General features: G+C 40.3%; 1 protein-coding gene across 3 annotated transcripts in view; it reads right to left on the bottom strand.

The window, feature by feature from the left end:
• Positions 1–19,646, bottom strand: part of LOC129827384 (protocadherin-15-like) — a 315,230-nt gene that overhangs the window by 233,372 nt on the left and 62,212 nt on the right. For 2 of the 3 annotated variants that reach the window (XM_055888298.1, XM_055888368.1), the window contains exon 2: positions 9,456–9,567. In XM_055888298.1, coding sequence (XP_055744273.1) covers positions 9,456–9,540 — 85 coding nt within the window. In that variant the 5' untranslated portion in view covers positions 9,541–9,567. Of the gene's footprint in view, positions 1–9,455; positions 9,568–18,314; positions 18,680–19,646 lie in introns of those variants that run through there. The other variant, XM_055888212.1, reaches the window with a different exon arrangement.

Below are 19,646 nucleotides of genomic sequence, written 5' to 3'. Positions count from 1 at the left end.
TTTAAACTCACAAACCTCAAAAATAACTGAGGGGAGACAACTAAAACGTTAATGAGTATAGAGCAAATAAAAACACTATTATCCTTGATATAGTTTCCTGTGAAGTTAGTTTGTTTTCACAGTAAGTGTCTGAAATATGTAACTAGCTAAAGTAGGCCTATATTATGATGTATTATGTATAGCTAGCTAGACACTTATATGTATATGTATAGCCCAGAGGGGCATGTGGCGCATAGCAGAGAGAGAACTCTCTGGATAAGTGTGTAGGTGTGAGTGGGACACGTTGCCTGCCTTAGCACCGGATTGGTGCTGCTCAGTGTTCAGGGGGAACCAACCTACAGTCCTATCAATGCACAGCCCTGGTTCCCCAGCAGAGTCTGGTTATACACCTGGACATAGTACCGCTTCAGTAACTATGCTTGTCTTATTGTATATATTAATTTACTTAGATAATAGGAATCACTGTGTTGCCATATGTATAGACCTATCCAAGGCATTGGTTTGGTGTTTGGGGTTTTAGGCTGGGTTTCTGTACTTTGAGCACTTTGTGACAACGGCTGATATAAAAAGGGCTTTTCAAATACATTTGATTGATGGATTTGATACTATCAACCATCCTCTATCCATTCAAAGGTTGTCTGAAATGGGAATCGACCAGGCGTCTTGCAAGTGGTTTGGGAATTATCTATCAGACACGACGCGATGTGTGCTTTCGGGTGGTGCCAAGTCAAGTTACCTTAATATTACTAAAGGTGTCCTGAAGAGGTCGATTTTGGGACCTGTCCTATTTACAGTGGGGAGAACAAGTATTTGATACACTGCCGATTTTGCAGGTTTTCCTACTTACAAAGCATGTAGAGGTCTGTAATTTTTATCATAGGTACACTTCAACTGTGAGTGACGGAATCTAAAACAAAAATCCAGAAAATCACAGTGTATGATTTTTAACTAATTCATTTGCATTTTATTACAGACCTCTACATGCTTCGTAAGTAGGAAAAACCTGCAAAATCGGCAGTGTATCAAATACTTGTTCTCCCCACTGTATATAAATCATATTGGTCTATCTGCAAAAACCTGTAACATTCATCTGTATACAGATGACACTGTTATGTACGCTATTGCCCCTACATCTGACCAGAGCTGTAGTCTGATTTTGTTGCTTTGCAGAAAGCCCTTGTTGATTTAAAATTGGTACTTAATGTTGGAAAAACTAAATGTAATTCTCCTAGAAATATTTCAGATGGCATTTATGCATTAGATGGTTCTTTCATCGAGCAGGTTCCCGCCTATAAATATCTGGGCTTTTGGATTGCGAATAATTAGACGTTTAAAAAACATACGGATGAACTAGTAAAGAGGCTGAGATTTAAAGTAGGCTTCTTTTATAGAAATAGATCATGACTCTCCCTAAACAGCAGGAAGCAGATTGTACAGTCAACCTTCCTGCCAGTTCTTGACTACGGTGACACCATTTATCAGAATGCAGCAGCCACTACTCTTAAACCTTTGGATGCCGTCTACTATAGCGCCCTTCGCTTTTTATATGCATCCTGTATCAAAAGGTAGGGTGGGCCTCATTAAAGTCCCGTAGATCATATCATTACTTACTTTTTGATTACAAAGCTCTACTACACAAGCTTCCAACCTAGCTAACTTGATTGTTGAAGCATAAAAACAAGAGTTACCAAACCCATTCACAGGATTGGTTAACTCTTGAGATTCCTCAGGTCTCCACCGAACTACGTAAATCAGCTTTTAGTTATAGCGCTCCACATTTTTTGGAATCACTTACAGAATTCATGACACTTGGTGTCCCTGGTACCACTAGGGCATTGTAAAACCCTGATGATAAATGAATTCACTGGAGGTGTGCATTGTTTTGATTGCTGACGGCTGTGACGTTTGTTATCTTCTATATAATGTACTTGTTATTCTATCTTCTATCTTGTCGTTTTTATCTTTTATATTATGTCATCAGGTCACCATTGGAAATTAGACTCTGGTCTCAATTGGGCTCCCCTGAATAAATAAAACTCAACTGTCTAACTGCAGAAAGAATGGAAAGAGGGACAGAGGAGAGAGATCAGAGAGAGAGAGAGAGAGAGAGAGAGAGAGAGAGAGAGATGAAGAGAGAGGTGGAGAGAAAGAGAGAGAGAGAGAAGACAGAAAGAGAGAGAGTCTGTCTGCCTGGTGACACTGATTGGTAACTATCACTCCTATGAAGAGAGCGGGACAGGAGAGTGGGATAGAGAGTATTGAATTGAACTGAATTGAGAGAGAGAAGCGTGCACAAACTCAAATTAAGACCGTCTCTGTGGGTGACACTGATCACTGGCTTAAGACGGTATCTGTCGCTCCATGGCAACCACATGATGAGGATGCATTCATTTAGTTTTGCATTGGAGTTGCTTTACTACAACACACTCATCTCATCTCTCTAACATCCATCTACTTCAAGAACAAATGGATATCTTCGACTGAAACAGGAAATAGTCTACTTGACCATGATGAAGTCATGCCACATTGCTCTAGGTAGTCAAGTGGTCTGATGTTTTACATGAATAGACAGACCAGAAACTATTCTCCAGCAACTTGACGATCATCCTAGGTAGTAGGTCAATATAAGAGCAATACCAACTACAGCTTCAAAGCCTTGACCCCTAATTAAGTCTAAATGTACATCAGAAAGTGGGACACAGACAAAAGCGGGGAAAATCCGATTTCTTAACCAGAGGTGAAATTAACATCGCACCAAGGTGAGAACAGTTCATTAAAGTGTCCAACATTAGTGGCCCAACCCGATAAATCAGTTTGAAATAGTTGGATCATAGACATTTCTACCTTTTTTTTCTTTAAAATGTTTTTTTTGGGGGGGGGGGGGGGCAGGGCACGGAGGAGCTTCGATAAATCAATAGTACATTTCAGAATATACAACTCCATTAAGGCACGGGTCAAATGAGTCAAATAATGGCACATAAATCCTGAGGAATCTGTCAGGTAGAATATGAATAAGCGAGCAAGAGGCTGTAACTGAGCAGGAGTAGAGAATCAGAGTTTAGCTGTGGGTTGAGGCAAGATGAACATATCAGTTAGCTTGAATCTGAGACCATGACATCAAATACAGTGGTACAAATGACATAGAAATACTCCATTTTCATGAAAACAAACACATTCAATGTATTTCATTAACTGTGTATTCGGAAACAAAGACACACTGGCAAATCTAGTTGTATATATTTGTAGTTGTACGTACACTACCTTTCAGAAGTTTGGGGTCACTTAGAAATGTCCTTGGTTTTGAAAGAAAGGCACATTTTTTGTCCATTAAAATCACATCAAATTGATCAGAAATACAGTGTAGACATTGTTAATGTTGTAAATGTCTATTGTAGCTGGAAACGGCAGATTTTTTATGGAATATCTACATAGGCTTACAGAGGCCCATTATCAGCAACCATCACTCCTGTGTTCCAATAGCACGTTGTGTTAGCTAATCCAAGTTTATAATTTTAATAGGCTAATTGATCATTAGAAAACCCTTTTGCAATTATGAAAACTGTTGTGCTGATTAAAGAAGCAATATAACTGGCCTTCTTTGGACTAGTTGAGTGTCTGGAACATCAGCATTTGTGGGTTCGATTACAGGCTCAAAATGGCTAGAAACAAAGAACTTTCTTCTGAAAGTTGTCAGTCTATTCTTGTTCTGAGAAATGAAGGCCAGTCCATGTGAGAAATTTCCAAGAAACTGAAGATCTGGTACAAAGCTGTGTACTACTCCCTTCACAAAACAGCGCAAACTGTCTCTCGCCAGAATAGAAAGAGGCGTGGGAGGCCCTGGTGCACAACTGAGCAAGAGGACAAGTACAGTGGTTCCTCCTTTAAAAGTTGCGTCATACTGCGGCACACCTTGCGTGCTGCTACAGCACGTCATTTAATTCTCAGCGAGTTTTTCTCTCAGCGAGTTTTGCTAGTTTGACCACCAGAGAGTATTCCGTATTGGCATTACCAGAGAATTTAAAACCTTTTTTGTAATAACATAATATATGGGATTGATTAGGAAATTTGGCTTAATTAATTAGATTAATATTATGGTGTTTCTATTCAGAGAAAAACGAAACCCTCAGGGTTTCCGTTAGGATGGAATGGAAAATATGGCGATGTACAACAGGACCGTCGGGAGTAGGCTACAGGATTGGAGGATTCTAAATCATTTGCCTTCATTAGACAACTTTGTTACAATATTTCTGTAAATCAGTATTATTTATTCCCATAGTAATTCGTTATGGATCCATAACTAAATCAACATCTGCATTTTGAAAGAGTATTTTTTATCTTATTTTATTAACAAAATGTGTTAATTTGTTTATTAGGCTACTGTGCAGTCTACAATACATACTGTAGTAAACATGGGAAAGTGCCTAATTCCTTACATAAGGGAGAGCCATGTCTGTACTACAGAATGCGAGGCACGCAGGAGACCGGGGTTCAAATCCCCATTGGGGAGGAAGGAATAGGCTGTCCTTGTAAATAGGAATTTGTTCTTAACTGATTCCATATGTGTTATTTCATAGTTGTGATGTCTTCAATATTATTCTACAATGTAGAATAAAAATATAGAAAAATCCTGGAATGAGTAGATCTGTTCAAACTTTAGACTGGTACTTGCTGGAACGGAAAATGACAGTCGGCAGTACAGTACTGGGCTCTTTACGAAGGAATAGGCTGTCATTGTAAATAAGAATTTGTTCATAACTGACTTGCCAAGTTAAATAAAGGTTACACTAAGAGCGTAACATTTCTGCAACCTGATTTTCAAATTCTAGTCTAACCAATACCCAAATGGAGATTAAGTGAAATATAAACATCCACAATTGAATGTCCTTTTTTCTCGTTATTTTATTTTTTTAACGAAAGCATAAAGATGTTGATGAATAAATACTGTACTGCTGTTTTGAGTTAGAAATGTAACACTTTACAGTACTTAAGCATCAGATACATTGCAAGTTGAGGGATTTTCACAACAGTAGCCGCGTTATAAAAAGTATATTGTCCTGCTAATAGGAAACATTTGCATGATGGGCGACACCTCCTACAGTTGTGACGTCTTCACTGTTATTCTACAATGTAGAAAATAGTAAAAACATAGAAAGTAGTAGGTGGGTCCAAACTTTTGACTGGTACTTGCTTAATTAATTAGATTAATATTTTGGTGTTTCTATTCCATGAAAAACCCTCTGGGTTTCAGTTAGCATGGAACGGAAAATATGGCGCTGTACAACGTGATGTCTGGCAGTACAGTACTGGGCTATTTATCTAAGGAATCCCTGTGTCGTGCTTGTCTCAGAGCAGCATGAAACAGTGCTAAAATAGATGTAGGCTTTTGCTTCTAACTTCAATATGCTCTTTAAATAAATAACACCTACACCATTTTTAACAGTATATCTAAAAATATTTTTTTCAATGATGTGACTTTCCGCCAATAATTACATTTAGAGGATTGGAGGACTCTATATTCATATCTAAGGGGCTTTTATATAATTCTAAATTAAATAACAATTGCTTTGTTTATAAAGTAATGACATTTTGGAGATTTCGCTTTTATTTAACCTAGAGTGAGCGAGAAAAAGACCATTCTGAACATGGGGTGAGAAATTCTCACTAATTTGTAAATAAAGCCAGTAATTTAGAATTATTTATTTCTGGAGAAACCTAGCTTGATTATTTATCAGACATCACTTGCTAATATTCAGTCAACACATATCTTAAGAATATCATGGAATATTTGAACATTTTAGTTTCTCCATGCTTGTCTCAGAGCCGCGCAAAACGGTGCTGAAATAGACGGCCACAGCAGGAAGGCTATGTATTCTGTGCCCACTCATGGTATCTCTCTTCGGTTACACATCCTTGGAATAGCAGAACAGCATAAAGATCCGGGTGGCCCTTGCTGTGCATGGTGAGCAGGTGGTCAAGTTCGGTTGTCAGAAAAGGAATGGAAATGTCAGGGTGAACCGAAAACCTGACGAACCCACCACGTACTGTATGTTGACTCTGCCTGTCGGAGGTAGAGTTCCAGAGCTCACAGGTGTGCCTGGCATGGATTATGACTCCATCTCGTCCCTCGCCCTTTTCAACGCATGAGTGATTCAATGACTATTCAAGCCATTGACTCACTGATGAATGAAGATGATGTGCGATCGGCAAAGGCAATCTGTAATCTGCGGGCATCACGGTTCGTTAAGAAATGTTATATATATAAATATTATTTGTAAAAAAATTCTCAGAACACTAACTATGTGTGTTCGACTGGTTTTGAATTGTTCTGTAGTTTCGACCCAATGATTCGTCTGACAGACAAAGAACTTTGCGTCCTGCAGGCCCAGACATGGATCAAAGCTGGCGAGACATTCAATAACGTCATCTTCACAGACAAATCAACCATAGCCCTTGAGCAATTTGCTCAAAATTTACAGAAAAAAAGGAAGAAGATCAAGAAGATTAACAAAAGCATAAATATGTTGATGCAGAAATGCTGTTTTGTGCTGTATTGAGTTAGAAATGTAACACATTAGAGTACTTAAGCATCGAATACATTGCAAGTTTTTTTACATTGCAAGATTTTCACAACAGTAGCCGGGCTATAAAAAGTCTATTGTTCTTGCTAATTGAAATAATTTGCATGATGGGCTACATTCTTTATTGTAACCACAATATCACACATAATTTGTATCTACCTTTCCAATTACTTTTAGAGTTTGGGAATTACAAATGTGCGCTTTCTTTTTAGTTACATTGTTTTAGTTTGAACGTGCAGACTTATTTTCTTTAAATGGTTGTTTTATGTAGGATGCTACATTTTTGACCAGTTGCAAGTAGGCCTAATAAAGCAAACTACTTCTATTGGGCTGTTAAGGCTCATAGCCTACCTCAGCCAGTCAAGTTATTTTATAGAAGTCTAGGCTCCAAATAAATAGACTCCAATTAAGCCCACTTGTTGTTTGTAAAGTAAAATTCAAAAGGCACTCACACATCTGAGCAACAGCCGGATAAGATGAGGAAAAAGAAGAAAAAAGACTTGTGAGGCGTCTGTTTCTCAAACTAGACACTCTAATGTACTTGTCCTCTTTCTCTGCAGTGAGGCCTCCCACTCCTCTTTCTATTCTGGTTAGAGACAGTTTGCGCTGTTTTGTGAAAGGTGTAGTACACAGTATTGTACGAGATCTTCAGTTTCTTGGCAATTTCTCGCATGGAATAGCCTTCATTTAGACTGACGAGTTTCAGAAGAAAGTTCTTTGTTTCTAGCCATTTTGAGCCTGTAATCGAACCCACAAATGCTGATGCTCCAGATACTCAACTAGTCTAAAGAAGGCCAGTTTAATTGCTTCTTTAATCAGCACAACAGTTTTCAGCTGTGCTAACATAATTGCAAAAGGGTTTCCTAATGATCAATTAGCCTTTTAAAATTATAAACTTGGATTAGCTAACACAATGTGCCATTGGAACACAGGAGTGATGGTTGCTGGTAATGGGCCTCTGTATGCCTATGTAGATATTCCATTAAAAAAAGCCATTTCCAGCTACAATAGTCATTTACAACATTAACAATGTCTACACTGTATTTCTGATCAATTTGATGTTATTTTAAATGGACAAAAAATTTGCTTATCTTTCAAAAACAAGGAAATGTCTTAGTGACCCCAAACTTTTTAACGGTAGTGTATATATGTCGTTGTATATATGTAGTTGTATATATGTAGTTGCGTGTGTATATACAGTGGGGAGAACAAGTATTTGATACACTGCCGATTTTGCAGGTTTTCCTACTTACAAAGCATGTAGAGGTCTGTAATTTTTATCATAGGTACACTTCAACTGTGAGAGACGGAATCTGAAACAAAAATCCAGAAAATCACATTGTATGATTTTTAAGTAATTAATTTGCATTTTATTGCATGACATAAGTATTTGATCACCTACCAACCAGTAAGAATTCCGGCTCTCACAGACCTGTTAGTTTTTTTTTTTAAAGAAGCCCTCCTGTTCTCCACTCATTACCTGTATTAACTGCACCTGTTTGAACTCGTTACTGTATAAAAGACACCTGTCCACACACTCAATCAAACAGACTCCAACCTCTCCACAATGGCCAAGACCGGAGAGCTGTGTAAGGACATCAGGGATAAAATTGTAGACCTGCACAAGGCTGGGATGGGCTACAGGACAATAGGCAAGCAGCTTGGTGAGAAGGCAACATCTGTTGGCGCAATTATTAGAAAATGGAAGAAGTTCAAGATGACGGTCAATCACCCTCGGTCTGGAGCTCCATGCAAGATCTCACCTCGTGGGGCATCAATGATCATGAGGAAGGTGAGGGATCAGCCCAGAACTACACGACAGGACCTGGTCAATGACCTGAAGAGAGCTGGGACCACAGTCTCAAAGAAAACCATTAGTAACACACTACGCCGTTATGGATTAAAATCCTGCAGCGCACGCAAGGTCTCCCTGCTCAAGCCAGCGCATGTCCAGGCCCGTCTGAAGTTTGCCAATGACCATCTGGATTAATCCAGAGGAGGAATGGGAGAAGGTCATGTGGTCTGATGAGACAAAAATAGAGCTTTTTGGTCTAAACTCCACTCGCCATGTTTGGAGGAAGAAGAAGGATGAGTACAACCCCAAGAACACCATCCCAACCGTGAAGCATGGAGGTGGAAACATCATTCTTTGGGGATGCTTTTCTGCAAAGGGGACAGGACGACTGCACCGTATTGAGGGGAGGATGGATGGGGCCATGTATCGCGAGATCTTGGCCAACAACCTCCTTCCCTCAGTAAGAGCATTGAAGATGGGTCGTGGCTGGGTCTTCCAGCATGACAACAACCCGAAACACACAGCCAGGGCAACTAAGGAGTGGCTCAGTAAGAAGCATCTCAAGGTCCTGGAGTGGCCTAGCCAGTCTCCAGACCTGAACCCAATAGAACATCTTTGAAGGGAGCTGAAAGTCCGTATTGCACAGCGACAGCCCCGAAACCTGAAGGATCTGGAGAAGGTCTGTATGGAGGAGTGGGCCAAAATCCCTGCTGCAGTGTGTGCAAACCTGGTCAAGAACTACAGGAAACATATGATCTCTGTAATTGCAAACAAATCTTTCTGTACCAAATATTAAGTTCTGCTTTTCTGATGTATCAAATACTTATGTCATGCAATAAAATGCAAATGAATTACTTAAAAATGTGATTTTCTGGATTTTTGTTTTAGATTCCGTCTCTCATAGTTGAAGTGTACATATGATAAAAAATTACAGACCTCGACATGCTTTGTAAGTAGGAAAACCTGCAAAATCGGCAGTGTATCAAATACTTGTTCCCCCCACTGTATATAGTTGTACAGTATATGTAGTTGTACAGTGTGCATAGGATATGGGTACTGAGGAGGAGGTATAGAGGACTTACCATCTGTGTCTTGAGACAGGCAACAAGTAGCTAACAGCAGAAGTCCTATCCCTAACCATTTGAAGTGCCATGACCTCTTCTGCATTTTTGTCAATCGTTACTGCGTGCCCACCTGGAGGGCGAGAGAGGGAGAGAGAGAGAGCGAAAGAAAGAAAGATAAGGAAAATTACTTTTCTGTCGTGTATGTCATAATAAGTGCCAAGGGTTTTGTCCTGCCATCCTGACTTGAACAGGAAAACTCCTCTTGGCCCTATCGACTAGGTCTAATTAGCCTCATAGCCAGGTCATAATAGCTGAAATCTTTACATCCACATGTTAACATGAACATCGACAACACAGAACAAACAAACTGCCATGCCACGGTATCTTTGACATGGTATCTTTGACATGGTATCTTTGACATGGTATCTCGTTAACATATTAACTCTTTCTCTACAACATTGTCCACTATTCCTTCTCCAGAATCCAGAAAACCTAACCCTCACGGGGAATTGCAGGTATTCGGAAAGGAATCTGAGTCAGTCCATTTCAAAGGACATATCCTACCCAATTTTGCCTTAGTGAAAGTATTTTTTCGAAGGGCTACGGGGGTCTTCTATCAAATTCAGGTTCTCTCATGTAATACCAGGGAGGAACTACATTCAACCATTCCCTTTGAAGTAGACCGTGTAGTTTATAGTGTTTTCCACCTGAGAGATATTACGGTAACGGTCCACAATAAAGTATAGCTTTGATGTTTCCTTCATGTCTTCATTGGTAACTAATTATATGAAAATCAGTCTCTTCCATGTATCCCTTCACTACTGATAATATACCCCCAAAAATGTTTTGGGGAAATGCATTGAAAGAGGATTGTAAGAGGATAGTGCTAGGGTAAAAATGCATGCAATCGCTAAGATATGCAGGTACTGTGAATTCATGACTGTGTGGATCTCACAGACGGTGCAGAATGCAATGTTATGCGTCATACTTGGGGCGGCAAGTAGCTTAGTGGTTAGAGCGTTGGGCCAGTAACCGAAAGTTTGCTGGATCAAGTCCCCGAGCTGACAAGGTAAACATCTGTTGTTCTGCCAATGAACAAGGCAGTTAACCCACTGTTCCCTGGTAGGCCGTCATTGCAAATAAGAATCTGTTCTTAACTGACTTGCTTAGTTAAAGGAATTTCGCTCAAACTAAAATATAAAACCAATGGGCAATGGAGAAATGCAATGGGTTGAAATGATTTTTCAATAGTACATACTTTGGTAGAAGGCTTTAGTCCTGAGCAAAGGAAAAATACCACACAGACAGAGACATATCGTGACGTAGGCTATCAAGGTAACCGATTCCTTATTACATCAAGCCCTTCTCTTTCTGAACTGATTAGAGTTGCAAGTGTTATTGTCACGTATACAGCAGATTTAAACAGTGCAGTGAAATGTTTAACTTGCAAGATCTTTCCCAACAATGCCCATCGCTACACAGTCATGTACAGGGGCACCTTAGGTTGAAGTAGTGGGGGGGAAATGTTTGTATAAAAAAATTATATCCAGTCAGATAAGCACTCCAAACAGCCTGCCCGACGGCTTGGAGGCGTCTGCATGGTCCTAAAGCACACCAATTGACTTGTTTGTATCACATTCCAATGATAAAACTGGGGGGGCACAGAAATGCAATTTCAGAATGTGGGGGACATGCCCCCCCCATCCCCAGTGAAAGTTGCGCCCCTGGTCATGTAAGTGGACTGATAATTATGGTCTTTGCTTCTCTCAACCAAGAGCTTCTTTGGAGAGAAAATGTAATTTCATACAGTCCATTGTCAGGACGGATGCATATCTTTCCCCCATTGTAGTTCTGTTCCCAGATGAAACCAGAGAGACCTCTGACAACCAAGACTCAAAAGCAAAATGAACAAAATGGTTTCAAAGCTTTAATGCCAAAATATGTCTGGTTTTCTCGTGTAGCAGAGCTCTTGAGCATTTAATCCACCCAGGTAATTGACCGTAGAGACATTTTAAAAATATACATCCACACACACCAAACAAGAGCACACACACACACACACACACACACACGCACGTGCACCCACACACACACGCATGCATGCCCACACACGCACACATTTATGCCCACACATGCACACACACACGCACGAACACCCACACTGTAAACATCTTCCCCAGTATTGATATAGGTCTCAATAAGCTAATGGCTGAAGACAGAGCCCTTCACTTCAGCTTTAATCCCTTAGAGTAACAGAGACAACACCTGCCTTCCTGTGCCATTGGCTCAACCTCCCAGCAGCACAATCTCACAAAAAGGCTCCACATCTACTCTGACAACAACTATCTTTTATTAATATTCTTTGAGAGGGAAAGCTAATATATTTTCGGTGAAAAAAATGATTTCCAATATTTTGTAAAGTGGAAAAAGTTGGCATAAGAAGAGAAAAACTCTGATATTATATGTGTTCTCTGAAAGGTTTTCTTGAATAGGCTGTTGGTTCTTCCTGTAATCTAATGTCTATGAAATGGAGGAGACTGGAAAGTAACATGGTACTTTGGAAGTCATAAATGTGTACTGTCTGAGAAGCAGGCAAAGGGCAGCTAGGTAATGGACCACATTTAACTTGTTAACACTGTTAATCCAGTTCTGTCACCGGTGTTTCACTAACTCTGTGAGGAGAAACACCATTAGCCAGGCGAGCTATCTAACGGGAAACTATTCATTGGGAATAATGAGGCGGAAAGGGAATGTGATGTTGCGGAACTGGCAATAACACCGAAGGAAGGATTACTCTTACCGGTAATTAGTAGATCAGTAAAAAAACAGCCATCTTTACCTTACTTTATCGCAACATTTCACTAGAAACTTGATAAACCTTTACAACATATTAATCCGTCCAATAGCACTCTACTGTCTTGGAAAATAAAATACCTTGCCAACAAAAAGTAAAATCTCTTTAATGTATTCTTCATTGGACATTGTGTAATGGTCTTTCCCAGAGAACTTTAATATCTATTAGGCTGGTGAAATTTAGCCCTCATTATCCACAGTGAAAGGTAATCAGGCAGGACTGGGTTGTAGTGGAGCAGGAGCCAGAGGAGAGTAATGATGGCACTGATGCCCATCAACACTAACACGGGAGCACCTTGATTTACTCATGCAAGAGAGCCTCCCTGAAACCTCTCTGAAATATCTACAACCCTCAGAAATATCTGTATCAAGATGACAGTTTTAACATTTACATTGTTTGCAAACAAAATATTTGGGGTTCCGATTTGATGTGACAGTTGAACTGAGCTCATGAGACATCTACAGTATAAGTTCAAATGTTCATGAATCAAATGGGTAAATATCATTCATTTAAAAGTTTAACAATGGATGTAGCAACTGCAGATTGCCCCTTTAAAAGGTCTACAAGCTCTACTAAAGCTACTGAAGCCTACACGATAAACAAGAGACTGCAAAATGAAGGCAAATAACGAGAGGAATCAAAAGACTAATAATTGGTTAGATTTGGTATATTTGTGAGTGTTTTTCCCCTCATTAAAAAAAATGTGTGAATGACTCATGTTCAGAGATGAATGACCTAAATCAGGGGAACAAATTAATATAATTACGTGCTTTATCATCCATATTGCCACAAATGAATGCTCCTGACTAGAGTGTTTTTTGTGTTAATCGTAATGAAAAAAAACTATGATGCAATGGATGTTGAGCATAATGTCCTCGACACTGTGCTTTAGCTATTTATAATACAACAACGGTAAGTGAACTAAAGTATGTCAATAGACATCATTATACTTCGTAATGTGGCACTGCAGAGGGCTGCAGCACAAACGATTGCAAGCCTAAAGGTATTGCAGTACAATTCAGCACCATGGACAGCAGCCCCAATAACGTCAGTACTGTTCAGCACCATAGACAGCAGCCCCAATAATGCCAGTACTGTTCAGCACCATGGACAACAGCCTCAAGCACACCAGTACTGTTCAACAACATGGACAGCACTAGCATCCTCAATAGTGTACAAAACAGTAGGAACACCTGCTCTTTCCATGACATAGACTGACCAGGTGAATCCAGGTGAAAGCTATGATCCCTTATTTATGTCACCTGTTAAATTCCCTTCAAATCGGTGTAGATGAAGGGGAGGTGACAGGTTAAAGAAGGATTTTAAAGCCTTGAGACAATTGAGACATGGATTGTGTACGTGCCATTCAGAGGGTGAATGGGAAAGACAAAAGATTTCAGTGCCTTTAATGGTAATAGGGTATGGTAATAGGTGCCAGGAGCACCGCTTTGTGTGAAGAACTGCAACACTGCTGGGTTTTTCACGCTCAACAGTTTCCTGTGTGTATCAAGAATGGTCCACCACCCAAAGGACATCCAGCCAACTTGACACAACTGTGAGAAGCATTGGAGTCAGCATGGGCCAGCAACCCTGTGGAACGCTTTCGACACCTTTTAGTCCATGCACCAATGAATTGAGGCTGTTCTGAGGGCAAAAAGGGGTGCAACTCAATATTATGAAGGTGTTGGTATTGTTTTCTATACTCAGTGTAGATCCAGTAATATCAGTAGCCCCAATAGCGCCAGCCTATTCAGCACCATTGACAGCACCCATTCCTACATGTTCAGTACAATGGCAGAGTGAGCTGGACAAACAAAAGCTGTTTGGTAGCTTGAGCACTTTAAAAAAACAAATATTTTGATTTATAAGTGTCCAACTTGCATACTTTTTCTGATATGAGCAGAGGAATGCAGGGATATAACATTATTTGAGCCAGCAATTGAATAAAATAACTTTCACAGCTGACTGCCTAAAGGGCTCTAAATAATAAACTCAAAGCCAAACTCATCATTCTCAAATGTAGAGGAGACAAAGGCCAAAGTGTTGACTGTGTTTTCAAGCACTTTAATCCAAAACACAGACCCAGATTCACATACTCTTTTTGAAGGTCTAACATCCATAGCAGAAGTCAAACCTCTCCGTCAGTGGTCCGTTCTTCCGTCCTCTGGATGGAAGTGAACTGATTCTATGCAGGTTTGGGGAGAATGGACCGGACAGACGCAGCAAACGGCATTTGTTTCAAATGACAAGCTTATTCAATGAATCCCTCTTTCGTTATTTTCTCCCTGTTCTGTTCACTGCTGCTGGCTACAGATTGGTCGAGGTGGCAATGATGGATGGTTGGAACAAACATTTCTGGACAGCTAATTAAAGAAATCTAATTCGATAAGGGGGCTCTAGACTTAAAGAGCATTAAATGCAGTGCCTGAAAGCAGGCTGAATCCAATTACCCATTGTCTTTAATGAGAGGGAGAAAGCTTAACAAGCTATTGGCACCCAGACTGATTATTTGGAGTATGATCCAAAAATATTGTGGTCTCCTTTGATGAGCAACATTGAAAGACATTTAGAAATATTGTAATTATGTCTAAATGTAAAAAATGGACACAGCAAAGTACTCAACTGCTCTACAATTCCCTCTCTCTACTACTGGATACAAACAGACAAGACAACGGAATGAGAGCAAGACACGCCTCTTGTAGACAATGTGGGAAATGCATTTCAGTGAGTATCAGGTAACGGTTAAATGCTAGAAGCAGCTTGTTGACCCTAACCAGGAAGGGTCCTGACTTCTGACTCAGTGAGATCAGTGATGAGCCCACGGCAATGTTTACCCAGCCGAAATGGTAAACACGATGACCTGGCTAAACATCAGCATTGACTTTGATGTTTGCATCCTCATCTTACACTTGGAGAAGATTACTATTGCGTCCAGCCCAGAGGTTATGCTTAAGCAACGGGATGAACTCTTGTAGCTTAGCATATGGGCCATTGATTTAACATCAATTGATGAGGTCTAGTTCTGGGCTGCATTTGACTTGTGTGTGGAGGCTGACAAAGTGCAGTATGTTTTTAAGACACTTTTAGATATTGAATTAACATTCCTCATACAGCATTATGTCATCAGGTGTCAGAGAAAGGAAGGCTTGTATTATGCCATCAGGTGTCAGAGAAAGGAATGCTTGTATTATGTCCTTCAGGTGTCAGAGAAAGGAAGGCTTGTATTATGTCCTTCAGGTGTCAGAGAAAGGAAGGCTTGTATTATGTCCTTCAGGTGTCAGAGAAAGGAAGGCTTGTATTATGTCCTTCAGGTGTCAGAGAAAGGAAGGCTTGTATTATGTCATCAGGTGTCAGAGAAAGGAAGGCTTGTATTATGCCATCAGGTGTCAGAGAAAGAAAGGCTTGTATTATGTCCTTCAGGTGTCAGAGAAAGGAAGGCTTGTATTATGTCATCAGGTGTCAGAGAAAGGAAGGCTTGTATTATGCCATCAGGTGTCAGAGAAAGGAAGGCTTGTATTATGTCATCAGGTGTCAGAGAAAGGAAGGCGTGTATTATGTCCTTCAGGTGTCAGAGAAAGGAAGGCTTGTATTATGTCCTTCAGGTGTCAGAGAAAGGAAGGCTTGTATTATGTCCTTCAGGTGTCAGAGAAAGGAAGGCTTGTATTATGTCCTTCAGGTGTCAGAGAAAGGAAGGCTTGTATTATGTCATCAGGTGTCAGAGAAAGGAAGGCTTGTATTATGCCATCAGGTGTCAGAGAAAGGAAGGCTTGTATTATGTCATCAGGTGTCAGAGAAAGGAAGGCGTGTATTATGTCCGTCAGGTGTCAGAGAAAGGAAGGCTTGTATTATGTCCTTCAGGTGTCAGAGAAAAGAAGGCTTGTATTATGTCATCAGGTGTCAGAGAAAGGAAGGCTTGTATTATGTCATCAGGTGTCAGAGAAAGGAAGGCTTGTATTATGTCCTTCAGGTGTCAGGGAAAGGAAGGCTTGTATTATGTCATCAGGTGTCAGAGAAAGGAAGGCTTGTATTATGTCCGTCAGGTGTCAGAGAAAGGAAGGCTTGTGTTATGTCATCAGGTGTCAGAGAAAGGAAGGCTTGTATTATGTCCTTCAGGTGTCAGAGAAAGGAATGCTTGTATTATGTCATCAGGTGCCAGAGAAAGGAACACTTGTATTATGTCATCAGGTGTCAGAGAAAGGAAGGCTTGTATTATGTCATCAGGTGTCAGAGAAAGGAAGGCTTGTATTATGTCATCAGGTGTCAGAGAAAGGAAGGCTTGTATTATGTCCTTCAGGTGTCAGAGAAAGGAAGGCTTGTATTATGTCCTTCAGGTGTCAGAGAAAGGAATGCTTGTATTATGTCCGTCAGGTGTCAGAGAAAGGAAGGCTTGTATTATGTCATCGGGTGTCAGAGAAAGGAAGGCTTGTATTATGCCATCAGGTGTCAGAGAAAGGAAGGCTTGTATTATGTCCTTCTGGTGTCAGAGAAAGGAAGGCTTGTATTATGTCATCGGGTGTCAGAGAAAGGAAGGCTTGTATTATGTCATCAGGTGTCAGAGAAAGGAAGGCTTGTATTATGTCATCAGGTGTCAGAGAAAGGAAGGCTTGTATTATGTCATCAGGTGTCAGAGAAAGGAAGGCTTGTATTATGTCATCAGGTGTCAGAGAAAGGAAGGCTTGTATTATGTCATCGGGTGTCAGAGAAAGGAAGGCTTGTATTATGTCATCAGGTGCCAGAGAAAGGAAGGCTTGTATTATGTCATCAGGTGTCAGAGAAAGGAAGGCTTGTATTATGTCATCAGGTGCCAGAGAAAGGAAGGCTTGTATTATGTCATCAGGTGTCAGAGAAAGGAAGGCTTGTATTATGTCCTTCAGGTGTCAGAGAAAGGAAGGCTTGTATTATGTCCATCAGGTGTCAGAGAAAGGAAGGCTTGTATTATGTATGCAGTAGCTGTAGTGTGTTATGCAAATGATGCATATGCAGATGTATGCAACACCCTTGATAATGCACAAACGGTATGTTAATGTGAATCCAGCTACTGTGAGCCTAAACACTGAGAAAGCATGGTACCACTTTATCTGGATAGTGTGTAGAACATCTACAGATGAACTATCTACAGACTATCAGTAACATTTCAACTAACTATCTACTAACCTTAACCCTAGCCCTAATCCTAACCCTTATTCTAAACCATACCCATGACATCCAAATGTGAGAAGCTTCATGATTTTGCTCCTGCTAAAAGATGCACAAACAACATTCCAGAGGCATTGACAATTAATTGAACTTTTCCTTTTTTTAAACCGATGTAGGCTACCCCTCTTTTTCACAGATCAGTTTGGGACATTGGGGATTAAATTCTGGTTCCGGGATCCTTGGGACATCCCTACCCTAAACCATATCCCTTACCGAACCCTAAGCTTAACCGTTTAAAATGTTAACTCAATGGGGTAGGGACATCCCAAGCATAACAAAGGACACTTTCGTTTACAGTTAGGCTACTTTCACCTTACATCTACAAAGGCAAGGAAACAGATTGTTGAGAATGTTCACGCTAATTGGATGACCCTTTGCATAATCATGCCTGCATTAAGTACAACGGGATAATGTAACTGTACACTTAAAATCGATAAATATAGTATTGTAAACTTTTAATTCACATGAGTGTTATTGCAAAAGGGTCGGAATTAACGAATTCCATATAGTTTTGTAGATATGGGATAACGATATTCAAGTTGTGGTGTCATGTCGAGAAAATCCGGTTACACGTTTGTATGCGTTCTTTAACAAGTAAATACAGTATTCCCGGCAAATAAAAACTTGGCCATTATATCCCAAAAAAGTCGTTCACCCAGGATGACCATTCTATGAAACGGACAAATAGTGACAGCCAGTCTGATACACTGACTTTAGTAGGACCTTGCAATAGACTGGCACTTCATTCTGTAAAATCCTTAGAATAAAAACATTTCAAACACTCTTTTCTTCTCAAAAATACAAGTAATGGGCAGAAAAAGACTTACCATTAGCTCTAAAGCCATGTAAATCCTGTCCCGATATTGCTTCTTAGAGAAAAACGCATCGCGAGGAATCCCTGAACATCAGGAACTCTATCGCCCTCTGTCTGCTTTGCCTTCCCGTTCCCGTTCTAAAGTGGCATTCAGAAACAGAAATCACACGCACTCCTCCTGCGATAAGTGGCAAAGTAGCCAGTGTGGAACTTGCTTGTATCGGAATAGGCTCCGTCTGAATTGATGACTGCTACTACTCGAGCGCCTCAACAGTAGTCCCCTTGGGTACTCTATGTATTATTAACCAGAGCGTCGCTGCTCAGAGAGGAAATGTCCATTGAAGCCGTGAATTCACAACAGCGCCGTAATCTAAAATAGGACACAGTACCACTCAGATTATAGGCGCAGAATACAATTCATGTGCCCGCTGCGGATAACTCATTATGGGCAGACCCAGCCTGGTCTCATAGACTAGAAGCAACATAGTTAACGTAAATCCGGGACACTCGAATTAGTATGATACTGTGTGTTGTTTGGTATGGTTACATAAAACAGATGGTAGTTGGTCGGGATGGGTGAATGTATACTGCAAACGTCTAACAACCCAAAGGTTGCGAGTTCAAATCTCATCATCGACTACGTTAGCATTTTAGTTAATTAGCAACTTTTCACCTATTTACTTCTTTTGAGCTACTTTTCAACTACTTAGCATGCTAGCTAACCCTTCCCTAGCCTTAACCCTTTAGCTAACCCTTCACATAACCCTAACCTTAACCATTTGAGCTAATCCTTCCCCTAACCCTAACCCTTTAACTAACTCCTAAACTTAACCCTAACGTCATACAAAATGTGTGATAGACATCCACAAATTAATACATACCATACGAAAAATAACATATCATACTAAATGGAGTGTGATGGATTTACATAGAGAATAATACGAATGGATCTGAGACCAGGCTACAACCAAGCATGAGTTGTGTTCAAATCAAATTGTATTAGTCACTTGCGCCTAATACAACAGGTGTAGACCTCACAGTGAAATGCTTACTTACAAGACCTAACCAACAATGCAGTTAAAAAAAATATGGATAAGAATAAGAAATAAAAGTAACAAGTAATTAAAGAGCAGCAGTAAAATAACAATAGCGAGACTATATACAGGGGGGTACCGGTACAGAGTCAATGTGCCGGTTAGTTGAGGTAATGTGTACATGTTGGTAGAGTTATTAAAGTGACAATGCATAGATGAGAAGCAGCAGCGTAAAATAGGGGGATGGGGGGGGGTGGAAATAGTCTGGGTAGCCATTTGATTAGGTGTTCAGGAGTATTATGGCTTGGGGG

This window comes from Salvelinus fontinalis, chromosome 1 (genome assembly GCF_029448725.1).
Source record: "Salvelinus fontinalis isolate EN_2023a chromosome 1, ASM2944872v1, whole genome shotgun sequence".
Taxonomy (NCBI): Eukaryota; Metazoa; Chordata; class Actinopteri; order Salmoniformes; family Salmonidae; genus Salvelinus; species Salvelinus fontinalis.
Note: the sequence above shows the minus strand (reverse complement) of the source record. Positions and strands in the feature narration are given on the sequence as shown.